Source organism: Myodes glareolus, chromosome X (genome assembly GCF_982192425.1).
Source record: "Myodes glareolus chromosome X, mMyoGla1.1, whole genome shotgun sequence".
NCBI classification, from domain to species: domain Eukaryota; kingdom Metazoa; phylum Chordata; class Mammalia; order Rodentia; family Cricetidae; genus Myodes; species Myodes glareolus.
Window position 1 is genome coordinate 105,424,776 of NC_142053.1, and position 17,558 is coordinate 105,442,333.

Here is a 17,558-nt window from a genome sequence, read left to right on the forward strand (position 1 = left end):
ATGGCTAACTGAGAAGCCAATATGGGTTAAACAATGGCCTTTAGCTGAAGATAAATTGCAGGCTTTAGAACAATTTGTATAGGAACAATTAGATGCTCGACATATTGAGGAGACAGAGACAGAGACAGAGACGCACATCACAGCACTGGACTGAGCACCCAAGGTTCAGTTGAAGAGTTGAAGGAGGGAGAATATGAACAAGAAAATCAGGACCCTTTCATCCATTGAGACAGTGTGCCTGAGCTAATGGGAGCTCACCAAATCTAGCAGAACTGGAAATGAATGAACATGGAATCAAACAGATCCCTCTGAATGTGGTTGAGAGTTGGGGCAGACTGAGAAGCCAGTGATAATGGCACTGGGATTTGCCTCTATGGCATGTACTGGATTTTTGACATCCTAGTCTATTTCAATGCATGCCTTCCTAAGCCTGGACATAGTGTAGGAAGCCTTGGACTTCCCACATGGCAGGGTTCCTTGCCCTCTCTTAGGACTGGAGGGGGCTGGGAAGAAGGAGGTGTTGTGGAAGCGGGAGGGAAGTGAAAGGAGGAGAGGAAGTGGGAATTTTGATTAGTATTATTTTTAAAGTAATAAAAAACTTCATTCTCTTGATCAAGTCTGTCAAGCAGTAACCTAAGGAGCAGGTCAGCTAGCAAGCAGCTGCCCACAACCTGAACTAGGTGAGGTATCATATTGGCCCCCGAAAACACGAACACAAAAGCCGTGACCTTTGTCTTCAGGAGGTTTGCAGTATGCTGAGGGAATAACATGAGTATAAAGTACAGTGTGCTGTAGATCCCCTAGGACCTCCAGTTTAGTTGAAAGTGGTGCAACACAAAGCAGAAGAAAGGAAAGTGATACATGGACATATTTAATATTTAGAGAATTTTATTTGCCATGGCAAAGAAAGACTTACTTTCTTCTTCTCTAGAAGGCTTATGCCAAGCCGTTTTCTAACCCAACAAAATTTCTGGTTATTTCTGCCTCAAAACAAAAATAAAATGAAAACATATATACACACACACAAAGAAAGCAGAATCTGTCTTATATTCTCCCAGTGCTCCTGAGCATGGGACATGCCTGACAGTGTGGTTGTTATAGTCAGGGACATGCCATTAAGAGAACTGATCTCTTTCAATGGTATCATATGTAAATAATTTCTTAATGAGACTTTGTGCCCACTTTTCACACTTTAGGGTCATTTTCTTCTGGACTGAACTAGTACACATTGTTCTTGTTATCACAGTCTCTATAAGTTCATATTTGCAACAGTCCTGCTTTGTCTAGAATACTCATTTTTTTGAATTGTCTTCTACCTAAGGTAGACCTGAACAACCTAACTCAGTAGAAGAAGAAGAAAATGACTTTAAATTTAACTTTATGAAGATGAAAGAAACCGTTAAAGTGAGAATGAAAATTTCCTTAAAAATTGAGGAAAAGAAAAAGTTGTAACAAATCAATAACTCTCTTAAAAGCCCAAAAGCCCAAGGAAAACAATCAAAAAGGTGTAGCAAACAGTTCAAACAACCCAAGACATGAAAATTGAAATGAGACAAAAGGAAAATACAAACTGAGAGGATTCTAGAAATGGAAAATCTGAATAAATGAACAGGAACTACAAATACAAACATAGCCAACAGATTATAAGAGATGGAAGAGAGATAAGTCTATTAAGGTAAAAGAAGCTTACAGAACACCAAATAGACTGGACCAAAAAAAGTGCCATCACCATATAATAGTCAAAACACTAAATATACAAATTAAGAAAGAATATTAAGAGCCACAAAAGAAAAAGGGCAAGTAACACAACTCTTCACAGACACCAGAAAGCAACTTCTGAAAGCATCACCATACCTAACTTCAATCTCTACTATAGCACTGTAGTAATGAAAAAGCTTGGTATTGGCATAAAAACACATAGATGGACCAAAGGAATCAATCAAATTGAAGGTCCTGATATTAAACCATACACCTTCAAACACCTGATTTTTGACAAAGAAACTGAAATTATACAATGAAAAAAAAAGTATCTTCAACAAATGGTCCTGGAATAACAGGATGTCAACACGTAAAAGAATACAAATAGACTCATATCTATCCCCATGCACAAAACATAATCCACGTGGATCAAAGACTTCAACATAAATCTAGTCACAAGGAACCTCATAGAAGAGATAGTAGGAAGTAACCTTTAACACATGGTCACAGGAAACCACTTCCTAAATATAACACCAGTAGCATAGAAACTTCAAACAACAGTTAATTAATGGAATATCCTAAAACTGAGAATCATCTGTAAAGAAAAGAACACAATCAATTAGACAAAACAACAACCCACATAATGGGAAAAGATCTTTACCAATTCCACATCTGACAGAGTACTTATCTCTAAAATATATAAAGAACTCAAGAAACTAGATATTAAAATATCAAATAATCCAATTAATAATGTAGTACAGATATAAAGAGAATTCTCAAGGGAAGAATCTCAAATGGCCAAAAGACACTTAAAGAATTGCTCAACAGGGGGCTGGAGAGATGGCTCAGCAATTAAGAACTTAACCTGCTCTTCCAAAGATCCTGAGTTCAATTCCCAGCAACCATATGGTGACTCACAACCATCTGTAATGAGGCCTGGTGCCCTCTTCATGCATGCACATAGAATATTTTATACATAATAAATAAGTAAATAAATATTTTTAACAAAAGAATTGATCAACATCCTTATCTATCAGTTATGACTCTGAGATACCATCTTGCACCAGTCAGAATGGCTACCATCAAAAACACCAATAATAGCTTATGCTGGAGAGGATATAGAGAAAGGAGAACACTCCTCCATTGCTGGTGGGATAAAAGGGGTGTAAATATGATTCACAATGATGTTTTTGATTACTTTTGAAGGAATTTAATTCTTCTGTTAACCTTATTGAGAAGTGGACTATCAAGAGTTATGTTTCATTTGACAAATTACTACATGTAAAATCTTGTCATTTATAATTTTCCAGAATTCCTCTCTTTTGTGAACATCTGAATTGTGTCTGCTCTTATGCTCTGAGGAGTACAGACTCATTCTATTTTAGGAAATGTGCTGGTGAGTTTTCTTTTCTCCTTCTTCTACACTTTTTTCTCTTCTTCTTCCTCTCATCCACTTTCTTTTATCTTCTTCCTCCTCCTCTTCTTCTTCTTTCTTTTTACTTTTCTTCTTAGTTCTTCCTTGTCAATTTGATGCTAACTATAGTCATGTAAGTGGTGGGAAACTCAGTTGAGAAAATATTTACATCAGATTTGTCTGTGGACATCTCTGTGAATAATTTTCTTAATTTATGATTGATAGAAGAGTGTCTAGACTATATGGACTGTGACGTTCCTAGGCAGGTTGTTGCTGTGGGATAATGGTCTGTACCCTCTCACTTGTATTTTAAATAAATGCTGATTGGCCTATTGGTTCAGGTTTCTTATTAACTCTTAAAACTTATATTAGCCCATAATTCCTGTGTGTGTTAGCCACATGGCTTGGTACCTATTTTGGCAAGGCAGTCATATCTTGCTTCTTCTGCATCTGGATGACAGCTGCAGACTGACTCTTTCCTCTTCCCAGAATTCTCATCATCCCACCTCTACTTCCTGCCTGGCTACTGACCAATCAGTATTTATTAAAAATACAAGTGACAGGGTATAGCTTATTGTCTCACAGCACTTCACCCCCACCCTTTTTTTAAAGGACATTGGCTGAAGGAGTGTAAGGAGCTCCCATAACAGGTTGTCTTAGGCAATATGAAAAAGCAAGGCAAGTGAGCCATGGAGAGCAAGGTTAGGTAAGAAACGTTCATCCATGACTTCAGTTTTATATATCTCCATGTAGCTTCACAGAACTCCTCTACTGACTCCCCTGACTACTGAATTTTGAATGAGACATATAAGCTATGGTGATTTAAATGATAATGGAACCAAGAGGCTGGTACTTAGTGGAGCTTTTTTGGAAGAATTAGGAGGTATAACCTTGTTGGAAGTGTGCCACTGGGGATAAGCTTTGAGGTTCCAAAAGCCCAGGCAAGGCTCTCGGTCTATCTCCATGAGACCTTGATGCATATGGCTTGGAGATTAAGAAGTAAAGTTTTCAACAACTCTTCTACAATCTTCTCTGTCTGGTTCTCAACATAGACTAACCCACTTAAACTGTAAGCAAGCCTACAATAAAATGTTCCCTTATGTCATGGTGCCTCTTCATAGTAGTAGGACCGTGACTAAAACAGAAGTTGGTGCCAGCAACTGGGGAATTTCTGTGACATACCTGGCAATGCTGCTTGTTGGCAGAATGTGGACATTGGATTAGGAAAGCAGTTGAATGTAGTATGATAGGCTTGATGAACAATGCATGTAGGATCTTGGGAGACAGTGATGCTAAGATGTGGGCTATGTACATCAAGGTCAAGATCTTTCATAGGGAAAGAATATTAATAAGTGGCCTAGAGACAATTCTTATGGTATTTTAACAAAATTGAGGTTGCTTTATGCTCTTGTTCAAAAATATGCTGACTGAAGATAAATTGAAGAAATTTGTATTAATATAATTGACAGAGGAAATTTCAAGACAGAAGTTATACAAGCATAAAGTAAAGGAGCTATGGATTCTGCTATTAAGGAAAGCTACTGAGGCCAGGTATGTGACAAGAGAGTCCCTAGAGGCCTGTTGAGGTCATTCCATGAAACTGTGAAGGTCACAGTTTGCTATTTTGGAGATCCTGACATGTTGGAGATTCTGGAGCCTGGGATACCAATTCAAGCAGGGATGTTAACATGATATGAGAATCATCCTAATATAGAGAGTTATGTTGCAGTCCTCAAAGCTGCAAGGGAAAACCATCTAGTAAAATTTTCAAGTACACAACATATCATTGCAGGATTTGGAGTTTTCACTATTGGTATTCATCTTGCTTTGGTCCAGTATTTCTTCACTGTGCCTCTCATATCTTTTGGAATGACATTACATATTCTGTGCCACTGTGTATTAAAGAATGCAATTTGCTTTTTTGATTTTACAAGTGCTTATAGTTAAAAGATTGTTTAAAGTCTCAGAAGAATTCTTGAAATTTGGATGTTTATATAGGTTGGAAACTGAAAGACTCTGGACACTTTTGAAGATGGACAGAATGAATTGTACATTATGATGTGGCTACAGGCCTATGGAGACCAGGGAATGGAATTTAGTCATTTGAATGAGAATGAACACCCATAGGCTTAAATATTTGAAGGATTGGTCCCCAGCTAGTGGAATATTTTGAGACAGATTACTAGGCATGCTCCTGTTGAAGTATGTGTGACTATGGGAAGATGTGTGTCATTCATTTTCACAATTTCATGCCTCATCATTTAGTAGATATAAATTTTATCAAATCAAGCAACAAACTAAAAGGTCCAAAAGTTATTCCTTAACCATAATTGCCTAAAGCTCTTTACATTTCCCTACAACAAACCTGCAAAATGGAAATCATACATCAAATGGGAATGCATTGCTATATGAGTATACATTAATGTGTCTGTATATTTCTAAATATGATCTTTTTATGATGTATAATGCTAGTCATAGATATGTTTTCAATGCCAGTCATTTGGTATTGAATAACCAGTTTATGTCTTCTCTTTTAGGTAAGACTATTTCTTATTCCCTCAACATTCTCATAGCTAAATTTTAAAACTTATTTTATATGGTCTGAAACTCTTGAATTTTAATGTAAATGGGGTAATACACATCAAACATGATTTTGATAATGCTTGAGTATTCATTGACTTTCAAATTTCATAATGTTGGCACTATATTTATCCACCAATAAACTTTTTTGTTTTCTGTTACATACAAGTTAATGAACAATATGAACTTAAGTTTTGGTAGAGGTTAAGTTTTCGTAAATTTCAGAAAAAAATATCATTATAAATCACTCATTTATATTGCATGTTAGATACTTTTATTTAGAACACATTTGTAAATTTGTGAAATCTAGTAATTTAATCATACAGGAAGACAGTATCACTAAATATGACATGAGAACAGCATGGAAGTAATCACCTAAGTCAACTAGTATAATTTTCTAAGAAAACTAAACATGCAATTTTGAAAACAAATATTACTTAAATTTATATCTATGATTCTCATTCCATAAAACAAGTGTTGATGAATATTATCTCAATCTTCTTATAACCTGGAAAATTATAAATGAAAGTTAATACATATGTGAGGAGTTATTAATTATTTGATGTTTGGGGGAAAATAAATTGATATATACAAATGATTAATGAGGCACTAAAAAAATTCTGAGGTATAAAATGATAACGTTAGACCTTTAGATGATTATGTGATTTTGAAATTACATATTTTCTGATGAATATGCTAATTGGAATGGTTAGGTGGTTAATATGTTAATTGAGAGTTTACAAATACATACCAATTTTTGAAGCACAAAACACTAAACATACATATGGGTCTACATCATACAAGACAATAATGAATTTCATTAAAAATTGTGAAGAATTTATCAATTCTAAGTAAATAATTTACAACAGATCCCAGAGGATTCAATCAATTATCATAGTTATTGTTTTATCAATTATATATTTGACAAACAAAATTAATACATTCTTTACCCTATAACAATTTAATTGCTTTTTCAACACATTACATTCATTGACCTAAGTGGAGTTGTTTTTGTCATATGTGGTGGTTCACAATTAAATCACCCCATCCATACTTTTATTTTAATACTTAGTTCCCAGTTAATGAAAATGTTTGGGAAAGATTGGGAGCGAGTGGCCTCCATGGAAGAAGTGTATCCCTGGGGGCAGGTTCTGAAGTTTGAAAACCTACTTCATTGACAATTTCCTGTCTGCTTACTGTTTGTGGATCTGAATGTAAATTCCCAACTACTGTTTCTGTACCATGTCCACATGCCTGTTATCATGCTCTCTCTCATGACGGTTATTGACTTTAACCATTTGGAACCAGGAGACCATGAATTAAATGCTTTATTTTATAGGTTGCCTTAGTAATGATAATCCATCACCTTAGAAAGGTGACTAAGATACCAAAAAATGATTTAATTTCCTTAAACTATTCTTCTGTTATAATGGGTCTATTGTAATGAGTTGACAGTAATGATTATTATATAGTACTCACCTATTTGATGTATTCATTCAGGATGGGCAAGAGTCTGTGAAATAGATCAAAGAAGCAGGTGTTCATAACGACTTAATTCTAGACTTTCTGAACTGTACAGAATCAGTGTTTTGTTGCCTCATTTTGAAAGTGATTTAGATGAGTAAGTGAATAAATACCATTACCTGTTTGTGTCATATCTCTGATATTTTCAGAAGGAATGTTGTATAGATTAATTGCTTTGAAATACTCTTCCTTTGAATCATTATCCAGAGTTGATGATGTTGCTATAGTTCATGAAAGAAAAATTAGGATATGTGTCTATTGGTGCTGTTTAAATTTTAATATGCAGTCATTAAACCTTGCTGTGTAGTTGTAAATTCCCACAGTCTCCAACAACCTTCCTTTCAGAATGGTAATTGTTCACAGTAAGTTCATCTTAAAGTTATGTTTAAATATTGGGTGGTGTTCAAAATTTCATAATTATTTTATTTTTTCAGTTCTCAAAATCATCAAAGATTAGATAACTTTCTTGACATTCTTGAATATTTAGAATGTGTATATAAATTGCAGTCAGTGCTTGGTTTACTTTTTATCTGAATTTTACACATATTACCATATTACAGCTTCTTATTTTGTTTTTTTTTCAGACATAGAATTCATGCCCTAGTGTTTTTTACCCCAGGGCTAATAAGAGAAAATATCTAAACTGTTTACATAGTCCACCAATTCTGCCCTTACTCCTGAGGTGAAAGAAAAGTAAAAGCCAAAACCTGTACTCTTAGCTTTATGAGAAGCTGCACATAAGAAGTCTTACCTACTTGGCTGCTTATATGGGAACTGTACAAGAATGATATCAATAGATGTGCTAAAGTTAATGGCAAAAATCTCAGAAGGCCTCAACTCTAGAATTGCAGTGAACCAAGAAATAAAAGTGGGAGCAACTGTCTTCCCCATGGAAGAGCTGACTATTTTGTAATTCAGTATCAAAGGTCAGCTCTGGAAATAGATTCATACAGGCAAAATTATGCAGATTGAACAAGTTGTATTTATGTATTTTTAAGTAAATTAAGTTAAATCAAAGTAAATGAGGCCATGTATTTCAAGGAGACTAAGGGGTGATACATTCCTAGGAGGGTTTGAAGTAAGGAAAAAAGGGGAAAATAATTCAACTATGTTATAAAAATATTATTTTTAAAAGAAAGCTGTACTTCTCCCCTAATAGAATGTCAATATTCTTCAAAATTGTGGATTCAACCAAAGTGAATAAAATTATATTGATTTACTTGTGGAGATAATCATGAGTGAAATTTGTTAACATGATTTAAAGCATCATAAATGAAGGACTAAACCTTAGTGACAGCAAAATTTTAGTACAATGTATTTAAATTTTGTGATGGTATGAATGAATATTATGATATATAGGGCATTCGGTTAAAAATAATGTCCTAACAATGATTCAGTTTTTGGACAATTTAACTCACATTTTATATTCATTTGTGTTAAGTGATAAAACCCAAGAAATTCAGTGTGTGACATTTGGTTATGGTAATGATCACATGGACCATTCTTATTTACAGAAAGACTGGCAAAACATTTGTAAAGACTGAAACAGACCCTACAGAGTAGGTACAAAGGTATTGAAAATGAAAATTCTGTAAAGCATATCATTAACAATGATATCTGGAAACACTTATTTATTCTAAACACTTCTTTGGGTACTTTTTGTTCAGTAAAATACACACTGAAATTTCAAGCACGAGTTTTCCTACATACAATCAGATATGATACTTACACAATACTGCTGTCATATTGATTGTTTTCCCACTGTTTTTAATATAGAAAACTTGAAATAAGATGGTAGTATCTGATACTTTAATCAATGAAAATTGAGCCATGCCTGAGACTGGGAAGAAGTAAGAGTTTTGGAATGTAGAGCTTTATGAATTCTAACCATTTAAGTCTCATTTTGAGTATAGCATTATGAGTTCTTACATCAAAATAATTGATGTGTGCTAATACCCACATCAGTATGATTCACACGTGTAGAAAAATATTAAATAATGAAAGCAATTCAATATCCTTTACATAAAATAGAAAACATTCCCATTCCCAATTAATACATAAGTGATAAAAAGCAGTGGCTACATAGGTCATAGGTTAAATATTCATTATGTCAAACTTCCATCTAAAAAATTGACTTCACACCCAGAGAAACTCTCAGTTCTTGTCAGGAAAGCTAGTCTTTCATTACATGGTGATTAATTCAGAGTCAGCACTGATCTGCATGCAATGAGTAACCAACCCTGGAATTTTTATTATCAAATGAGGCATCTATATTTTCCCATCCTGCTAATAAGCCTCAGGGATTTTTACATTATCAGTCTTGGAAACATTGTTAGAGCTTGAAGTTTTAAAAGATTGTTTAGAAGTAGATTATTTGGATATGTCATGGCCATTATATTTAAGAAATGATAGCAGAGGTAGATACATCTACAAGATCAAGCCAGGTAAAATTCCAGCACGAATAGGAAATGGTTAGTTGATGTCCACTCAAAACTGTGAAGATGCTGGGAGTTAATAGATGCCAAGAGAGACAGAACAACATTACTTCAATAGTTTACACAAATAGCTTGCCCATGCTTTTGTGGATGGTTCTATACCCAAGCAATACTGATAACGCTAAATGAATAAAAACGTGTATGTAAAATTATATAACATTGGGAGAGATAAGTGATGAGTAGATCATGGAAGAGTTAAAAATGGTGGATAGAGAGGTTAATTTGATTAAAACTCAACTGTATTAACATGTAAAAATATCAAATAACTAAAAAGATCAGAATATTCCAATGTTCCGTAAATATTACCAGATACTATGTGAATTCAGTGCTACAATGAAACTTGACACAGGATATGCATAAATAGAATGGAATATTCAAACATTCTCTGCGGGTTAAACAGCTGAGTGTATTTTGTTAATACATTTAATGATGACTCAATTTTCTAAATTATTAAAATCAGTTCTCAGTGATTTCACCACAGAAATAGAAAGTGGCTTATTGATATTAAAAAATTCTAGAAATATATTACATTCATTCAATTTCTCAATCTAAAAAGCTCATATGCACATAAAAAATAAAAAGATATATAGTTAAGATTAGCAACTAATTGAAACATGACTCATGTTTTTCAAAGTTCTCTATTTGCACCTCTCCTCTGGGTTGAAAGCTTGATATATGAAAAATATTAAATATTGTAACTCAAATTGGACTTTTAGAATATTTTGGGGGAGAATACCAGAAGTGTGGGATCAGACATGGGAAGTGAGAAGTAAGGGTTACAGGGATGCATTATAAGAATTTCATAAATAACCAATAAAATATTATGATAAAAATTACTACAAATTTGTGATTACAATTTGAATGTTTTAGTTCTTGATTTCATGCCATACTCAACATAAATAAATAAGAGACTAAGTAGTCTGACTATTGCTTCCATTCTCATAAACATCATGAATGAGGAATAATGTCTATTTTATTAAGTTTAAAATAAAACCAGTTGCTATATTTTGAGAATTCAGTAGACCACAAGTGGTAAGGGAGAATTGTTTGTATTCTGTCAATCATGTTTTAAATAAATGCTGATTGGCCAGGCAGGAAGTATAGGTGGGACAACAGACAGGAAAAAGAGGTGGAGCAAAAGAACAGGAGTATTCTAGGAAGTAGGAAGCTCCCTCTGCCACTCCTGCACAGACCACCGCAGAGACAGGATTTAATCTGCCCGGCTGTGAAAGGTATGGAGCCAAGTGGCTAACATAGATAAGAGTAATGGGTTAATATATACTACAAGAGCTAATAAGAAGAATGAGCTAATGGGCCAATCGGTTAATAACCTAATGTAGACTCTGTGTGATTTTCTTTGGGGCTTTCCATCTGTGGGGTACCATGTGGGACAGAAACCCCAACAAGCAGGGCCTTCATGTTGCACACAAAAACTTATGTATTGTTTCATCTCAAGTATATGATACATGTCAAATATATGTATATGCATATAATAATAATTAGTGAGAAAAGGTCATGATTTTGAAAAACAGCAAGGAGCAACGTATAGATATATTTGAAAAGCAGAAAGGAAAAGGAGGAATTATGCAACTGTAATGTCAAAAAATAAAGTAAATAAGGTTTGTTTTATAACATCAAGAACTAGAATGACCTTTCATTTTATTTCAGTATGTAATGTCTCTCATAATCTTGTATTTTTAGTGTTGTACATATACTTGTGTAATATTTTGAAAAGGAGAACTTAGATGATATGGGTGCAGGTTTTGAGATTTTACAAACCTCTCTTTCCAAGATCTGGGGAGTAAATCCAGAAATATGGGATGGTACGGAATCTTGTAGTTAAGGCCCAGAAACGATTGGAACCAGTACATTCTCTATTTTCTTTCTTCTGTGATTCAGTGGTATTCCCTGAGGGGGTGAGACAAAATGAATTTTGCTTCTTTATGCTGCTTGTCTCAAGAATTTGGTGGTATCTGTAATACAAGTCATTGAAATTTCCAAGTTGAATGTACTGAAGTATTTGTTGTGTACAGTCATCCTGAAAGACAGGATACACACCTTGCTTGTCAAGATTTCCCACATATTCTGCTACAACAGTGTGGTTTTCACAATTGTCATCCTCCCTAAATGCAAAGAGTTATATGTTATTCACCACTTATTAAAAATACATTATTTTTCATCTTATGAAAATACAAAAAATTACATTCGTATTTTATATTCATCATGATCATTGTCCTTTCTACAGTGTGGTTCTTTCCATAACCAATTACCACTTTTAAAATTATCTATGGTTTGATCAGATCATTGTGGTACAAAAAGATTGTGTCTCTATATCATAGAAAGATTCTGACTTAGTTTATGACCTAGAACTAGTGATTGTCAAGAGTTACCACCCTATAAATGAGACAGAAGAGATTTTCTTCACATGTTGGTAGAGATTTACATTCAGGTCTTGAAGGGCCTCAACACACATCATGGTAAAAAGTAATCTCTGTATTTTAGATATGCACATATTTACAATTTTCTTTATTCTATCCCAGAATATGTCTCTGATTCACTAATACAAACTTTGACTGCAGGAAAATATGAACAATAGTTTTCTAAAGTATCAAACTACTACAAGGTCCACTTCAATTTTTATTAAAATAATTAATTGAGTTTATCAGTTAAATCTACAATGGGCAGAACATAGAGATCACAAATAAAATCTGAGTTGTGTACTTTCTAGCTAAAACTTAATATGCTACTGCCAATATTCTAATTTACATATCATATTCCCATTTATTAATATATTATTTTGGTGTCACATTTTTTTTTCATTTTTAAAACAAATTTGGCCTGTATTATCAGTATTTTGACAGAAAGGCATGTTTAGTATGAACATTTCTTTGATTAAAATCCCCTAATCTGAAACACAAATATAACCTATTGTTTTAATTATTCCCATTGAAACACTCAAATAATTCAGTAATGATCAAAGGGTATTCTATTTCAATATCAGAATTTGCTTCTAAAATGCATGTATGTCTCATCTTTAATATCCACACTTATGTTCATTTTTCAAACATTGTGCATAACACTACAGTTTTTCATAAAATCTTTCTTGCTCATCCTTCTTTTTGTATCAAGTTCTTCGGCAATCAACTTTGGCAATTCAAGTTGAAAACACACTATAAAGATTTAAAAGAAATTATAGTGGTATCTAATATACCCAAATAATAAACAGTTCTTTTTATTTTCTGCCTTCTCTTTTTCTTTGTCTTTTTTTTTTATTGGAGACCAGGGTTCAAAATCTCAGATTAGTCCTCAATTTATTCTGAAACTGTGGTGACCTATCAAATCCTGATTCAACTGACTCAACACTTCAGTTGCTAGGCTGGGTTCTGAGGTAAACACACTCCACAGCTTTTATCAGATTCTCACAACCTCTGGTTTCTAGAACACAAATCTACAATTGGATATTTGAAATGATGTTTAAGTAAGAAAAAAAAAACTGCACAAGGACATACATCATGTAATTTTTTCTGTTTTGTTTTCTTTTTTGCTGATTTGTTAGCTTAATTTGGATTTTTGTGTTTATATTTTTTAAAATTTTTTTGTTATAGCTATAATATTGAGAGAGTGTCCTTACTCACATTTTGAATCTTAAATATCAGCTGTATGTGTTTTCTTAAATGATCATATTTTAATTATACAGTTAACAAAATACCTTCAGTATTTTCAAGTTCCATTCTGTTTCTATTGTAAAATATTATAAGAAAAAGAAAATGAATGAGAAAAAATTGGTTTTGTTTATACGTCCTGGTAATAGTTTATTATTGAAGGTCATATCAGGCAGAAATCATGGGGAAATGATGCTTTGTGGCATGTTCTTAGAGGTACATCCTTAGCCAGCATTCTCATACAGCCTAGAATCACATTTTAGGGTTGACTGTGGCTCTTAGTGGCCTGATCATTCTCCAACAGAAATCAAGGCAACCTCCCATAAATATGCCCATAGGTCAATCTAATAATGATAATTACTCAGTTGTTTTTCTATTTTTTCCAGTTCATTCTATGCTATTACAAGAAGAAAATAAATGCTAGCTAGAACAATTATTACAAACATTCTCTTTTTGCACTTTGCTTGAAATTATTTCTTAACTGAAATATGTCATTTAATTGTTAGGACAGTATATTTTTTGTATGAAATGGAATTTTATGTATCTTTTTTGTCTATAAGTGGGTTTTTTGAGACTATTAATTTCTCTGTGTCCATGGCTAGACTGTAACTCGCTAAGCAAATCAGATCTGCTAGAAATTTATGAAGATTTTTGTCCCTGGTTGTCAAATGCCCAGTGTTTAGACTTACAGCATTTTGCATTGTTTCATTTGTGTTTCTGTAGACTATTTTCATTTGACATGAAACATTTTACAAATACAAAACAAATTAGACCACATGACATATGCTTATACTACTATCAGTTAACAGGTGCAGAGAGATGCACAAATTCTGACTCATCTTTAACTGTATACAAAAATAAAGACCAGTTTGAGCTTGTGTAAATTTAGTTACCAAAAACTGCAAAATATGAAAAGCAAGGTTCCATTCTTACTGTCTTCATATTTCATGAACATACAGATATTTCAGAAAATTTTATGAGATCCTAACATTTATTCACATAGATGTTGAGATTATAACATGATCTTAGAAATCATGACCAAGTAAACTAGTGTCATCAAATTCTCCTAAGAGCAACCACACATAGTTAATGTGTTTTGCCAGCAATAATTCTACATTTTTCTCACCTTAAAATTTAAAAAGTCACTTACCTTGTGTAAAAACTGACTGATAATTCTTTAGAATTATTATGATTAAGATAATATCTAATGTTACGAGTATAAATTCTCAGAAATCCATTTTCTTTTGTCATCTCTGCGTCTCTAGATGCTAAGTAAATTGAGCGAAAATTCCCTGAAAACTAAGAGGGAAAAGGCCAATTAGGAAGGACAGTGAATACATTTGTGTGTGCGTGTGTGTGTGCGTGTGTGTGTGTGTGTGTGTGTGTGTGTGTGTGTGTGTTTGTAGAACAGAATTCATGAATGCGTGTGTGGTGGTCAGAGGTCAAATTGAGGTGTCTTGCTCAATCATTGTCTATATTAATTTTGTGATAAAGATTCTCCAACTCTTCCAGAACTCAATAATTCACTGTACTATGTGGAGACTGAACCCCAAGGATGCTGCTGTCTATACCATCTCGTGTCAGTATGCCTAGCATTTTACAAGAATTCTGGGGTTCTGCTAGTATAATGTTCTCCTCATCCTTATACTAACAGAACCATTTTCCCTAACCTACTGTTTTTTTTCCCTCAACACCTATAATACTCACTGCATCTGTTTTTCACATAGGAAAAAATAGTTGATATGTAATCACTTTTATATTGCATACATATATGAGCTATATAATATGAATTAATTGTTGAGATCCATGTGTAAATGGTGATATTTTGATATAAAAAACTAAATATGTCAAAGTCAAGTTACTGTGGAAACACAGTGGTATCATTAACATCCTTACATAAAAAATCTGTGATTTGGAAAAGACAGCAAGCTCAAACTCTTTCAGGTATAGGAAGTGTCCTGAAAACATCTGCTTGTTAAATAACCTTTATACATGTAAAAGAATGAATAATGTGTATTCACACAGGATCCTAAAAGCACATGAAAACGTGGACACACAGCAAAACCGTCTCACACACACTTGTTTCATTCCATGGTCAGATTTTACTTGGTACCTCTGAAGAGTCTTTGCCAGTCTGAAGTTTCACTTTAGATGAAGGTTGATTGGCAGCCCAAACAGAGTATACCACAGCAAACATCAGAAGAATCCTCATCCTCTTTCTTTTTTCTTCTCTCTTCTACAGAAATTCAAATTAGTTTTGTTATCAAAAGAATCAGAAATGGATATACAGTTACAGAATTTTTCTCTTTTCAAAACATTGAATGAAACAGGAGTTGTTCTTTCTCAGTATTTATATTTCTTCCATATTTCCTTATTGGTAATGTTGTGATTTGTTTGATATTACTTTACTTAAACAGCATGACTAGTTTTATGGATAGTTTGATATGACTTTTATTGTTGACATATGTGCACATGAAAGAGCAATCTATAAATTGTTTCAAGGACATCAATATGTAATAAGTGATGCAATTGATGATGAAGGAAAATGAACATTCCTACATGAAGTGTATCTTTTAATGTACTTCCTGTACTCATGATGTTTTTATGCCTCAATGAAAGTGTAATTTAAATATCTCTGTCATGAATATAAATTACTGATGACTATTCTGTTATACAAAACATGTTGGAATAAAAAATCTCTTCCTTTGACCCAAAGTAGTTACCACTCTGGATCCCAGTGATGATAGTTTGCTAACTGGAATCCATAGAACATTGTGAGAATTCATTTCTTTGATTCATTGTTTGCTTCTTTCCCATTCATCAAAAGTAGTGGATAGTTTTGTTTCTTTAACCCTCTATTTCAAATTTTCATCTTCAGTCAATTCTGTTTACTATATCTTCCAAATCAAGAGTTCTCAACATGTGGATTTTGACCATTTTGGTGGTCAAATGACCCTTTCAAAGGGATCATCCAAGACCATAAGAAGTACCATATATTTACATTGTGATTCATAATGGCAGCAAAATTGAAGTTATGAAATAGTAATGAAATAATTTTATGACTGAGGATCACCACAAGATGAGGAAATGTATGAAAGGATTGTAGCATTAGGAAGGTTGAAAATCACTGTTCTAAATAATACCCCCACTAATGCTAACAATGAATATAATATTATTAAGAAAAGAAAATCAGGTGATTTTGACTTTAATTTTGTTATATGTATATGTATTTCTGATCTTGATTAAGGTATTGTGATTGTGTAGGTCATTTAAAAAATGTAATGTATAATTAAGAAATATAGGTTAATAGATAACCATCTATAATAGTCAACATTGTAGTCATGTTAGTTCGATTTTCTAGATGTATAGAGATATATTTCAGTGAATTAGGTATTCTTCAAATCTTTCAGAGACCTTCAGAATATGACATTTAAATGTTTTCAAAAATTAGGACTTTTCATGACAATGAGACATTTTTGCTCCTGGCAGCACCAATCTACTTCAAGAGGAAGATGGGCATTGAAGAGGCTCCTTATGGAGTTGATTAGCAGTTTGGGCAAGAAATTGCTCTCACCTGGACATGCATAACCCACAGAGAAATGCTTGCTGAACATGCCTAAAGGTGAGATCATCCTTCGGGATTCCTGCTTCATGAAAGAGTCTGCAAGGCATTCTGCGGGATACAGAAGAAAATGACTGCCCTATCTTTGAAATTTCCTGCTTCATGGAAAAGACTGCTTGATACTATGGACCTGTAGACTGAAGATGGATGCCCTGATGGTACAGAAAAACTTTGGGTGACTGTCCCAGCAGTGAGATGTCTCTGTCAATTCTAGAGTTTTGGAAGTTGCTTACAATGCACTTCCAGTTTACATAGGAAATATTATATTTTTCTGTAGTCTATGATATAGTTATAGTTTTCATTAGTTATGATAAAAAGTAGATATAAATATTGTAACTGTAATTCTTGCTTGATAATTGTTTTGTTATATGCAATTTTACTATGTTAAAGTTAGAGCCTTCCTTTTTGTTTAAACAGAACAGGAGAAATGGTGTAGAAGGATTTTCTGTCTTTGTGTTGCTTTCATTGGAAAATAAAGAAACTGTGTTGGGCCTGTTGATAGGGCAGAACTTAGGTAGACAAGGAAGACAACACTGTATTCTGGGAGAAAGAAGGGTGCAGTG

At 33.5% G+C, this 17,558-nt stretch overlaps 1 protein-coding gene across 1 annotated transcript; it reads right to left on the bottom strand.

Annotated features, from left to right (window-relative positions):
* Positions 1-645: 645 nt before the first annotated feature.
* On the bottom strand, positions 646-15,585 carry LOC146889183 (female-specific lacrimal gland protein-like). The gene is made up of 6 exons (XM_085685185.1): positions 15,487-15,585; positions 14,524-14,672; positions 11,770-11,834; positions 11,491-11,619; positions 7,336-7,437; positions 646-755 (listed from the first exon to the last, which is right to left on the bottom strand). The coding sequence occupies exons 1-6, from the start codon at positions 15,583-15,585 to the stop codon at positions 646-648; spliced, it is 654 nt and encodes a 217-aa protein (XP_085541311.1).
* Between the last annotated feature and the right edge of the window lie 1,973 nt (positions 15,586-17,558).

Coding starts and splice junctions, on each gene's coding strand:
- LOC146889183 (XM_085685185.1), bottom strand. CDS start 15,585: ATGAGGATTCTTCTGATGTTTGCTGTGGTATACTCTGTTTGGGCTGCC. Junction 11,620..11,769: donor GGGAAATCTTGACAAGCAAG/GTGTGTATCCTG, acceptor TCACCCCCTCAG/GGAATACCACTGAATCACAG. Junction 7,438..11,490: donor CCCAGATCTTGGAAAGAGAG/GTTTGTAAAATC, acceptor CATGAACTATAG/CAACATCATCAACTCTGGAT.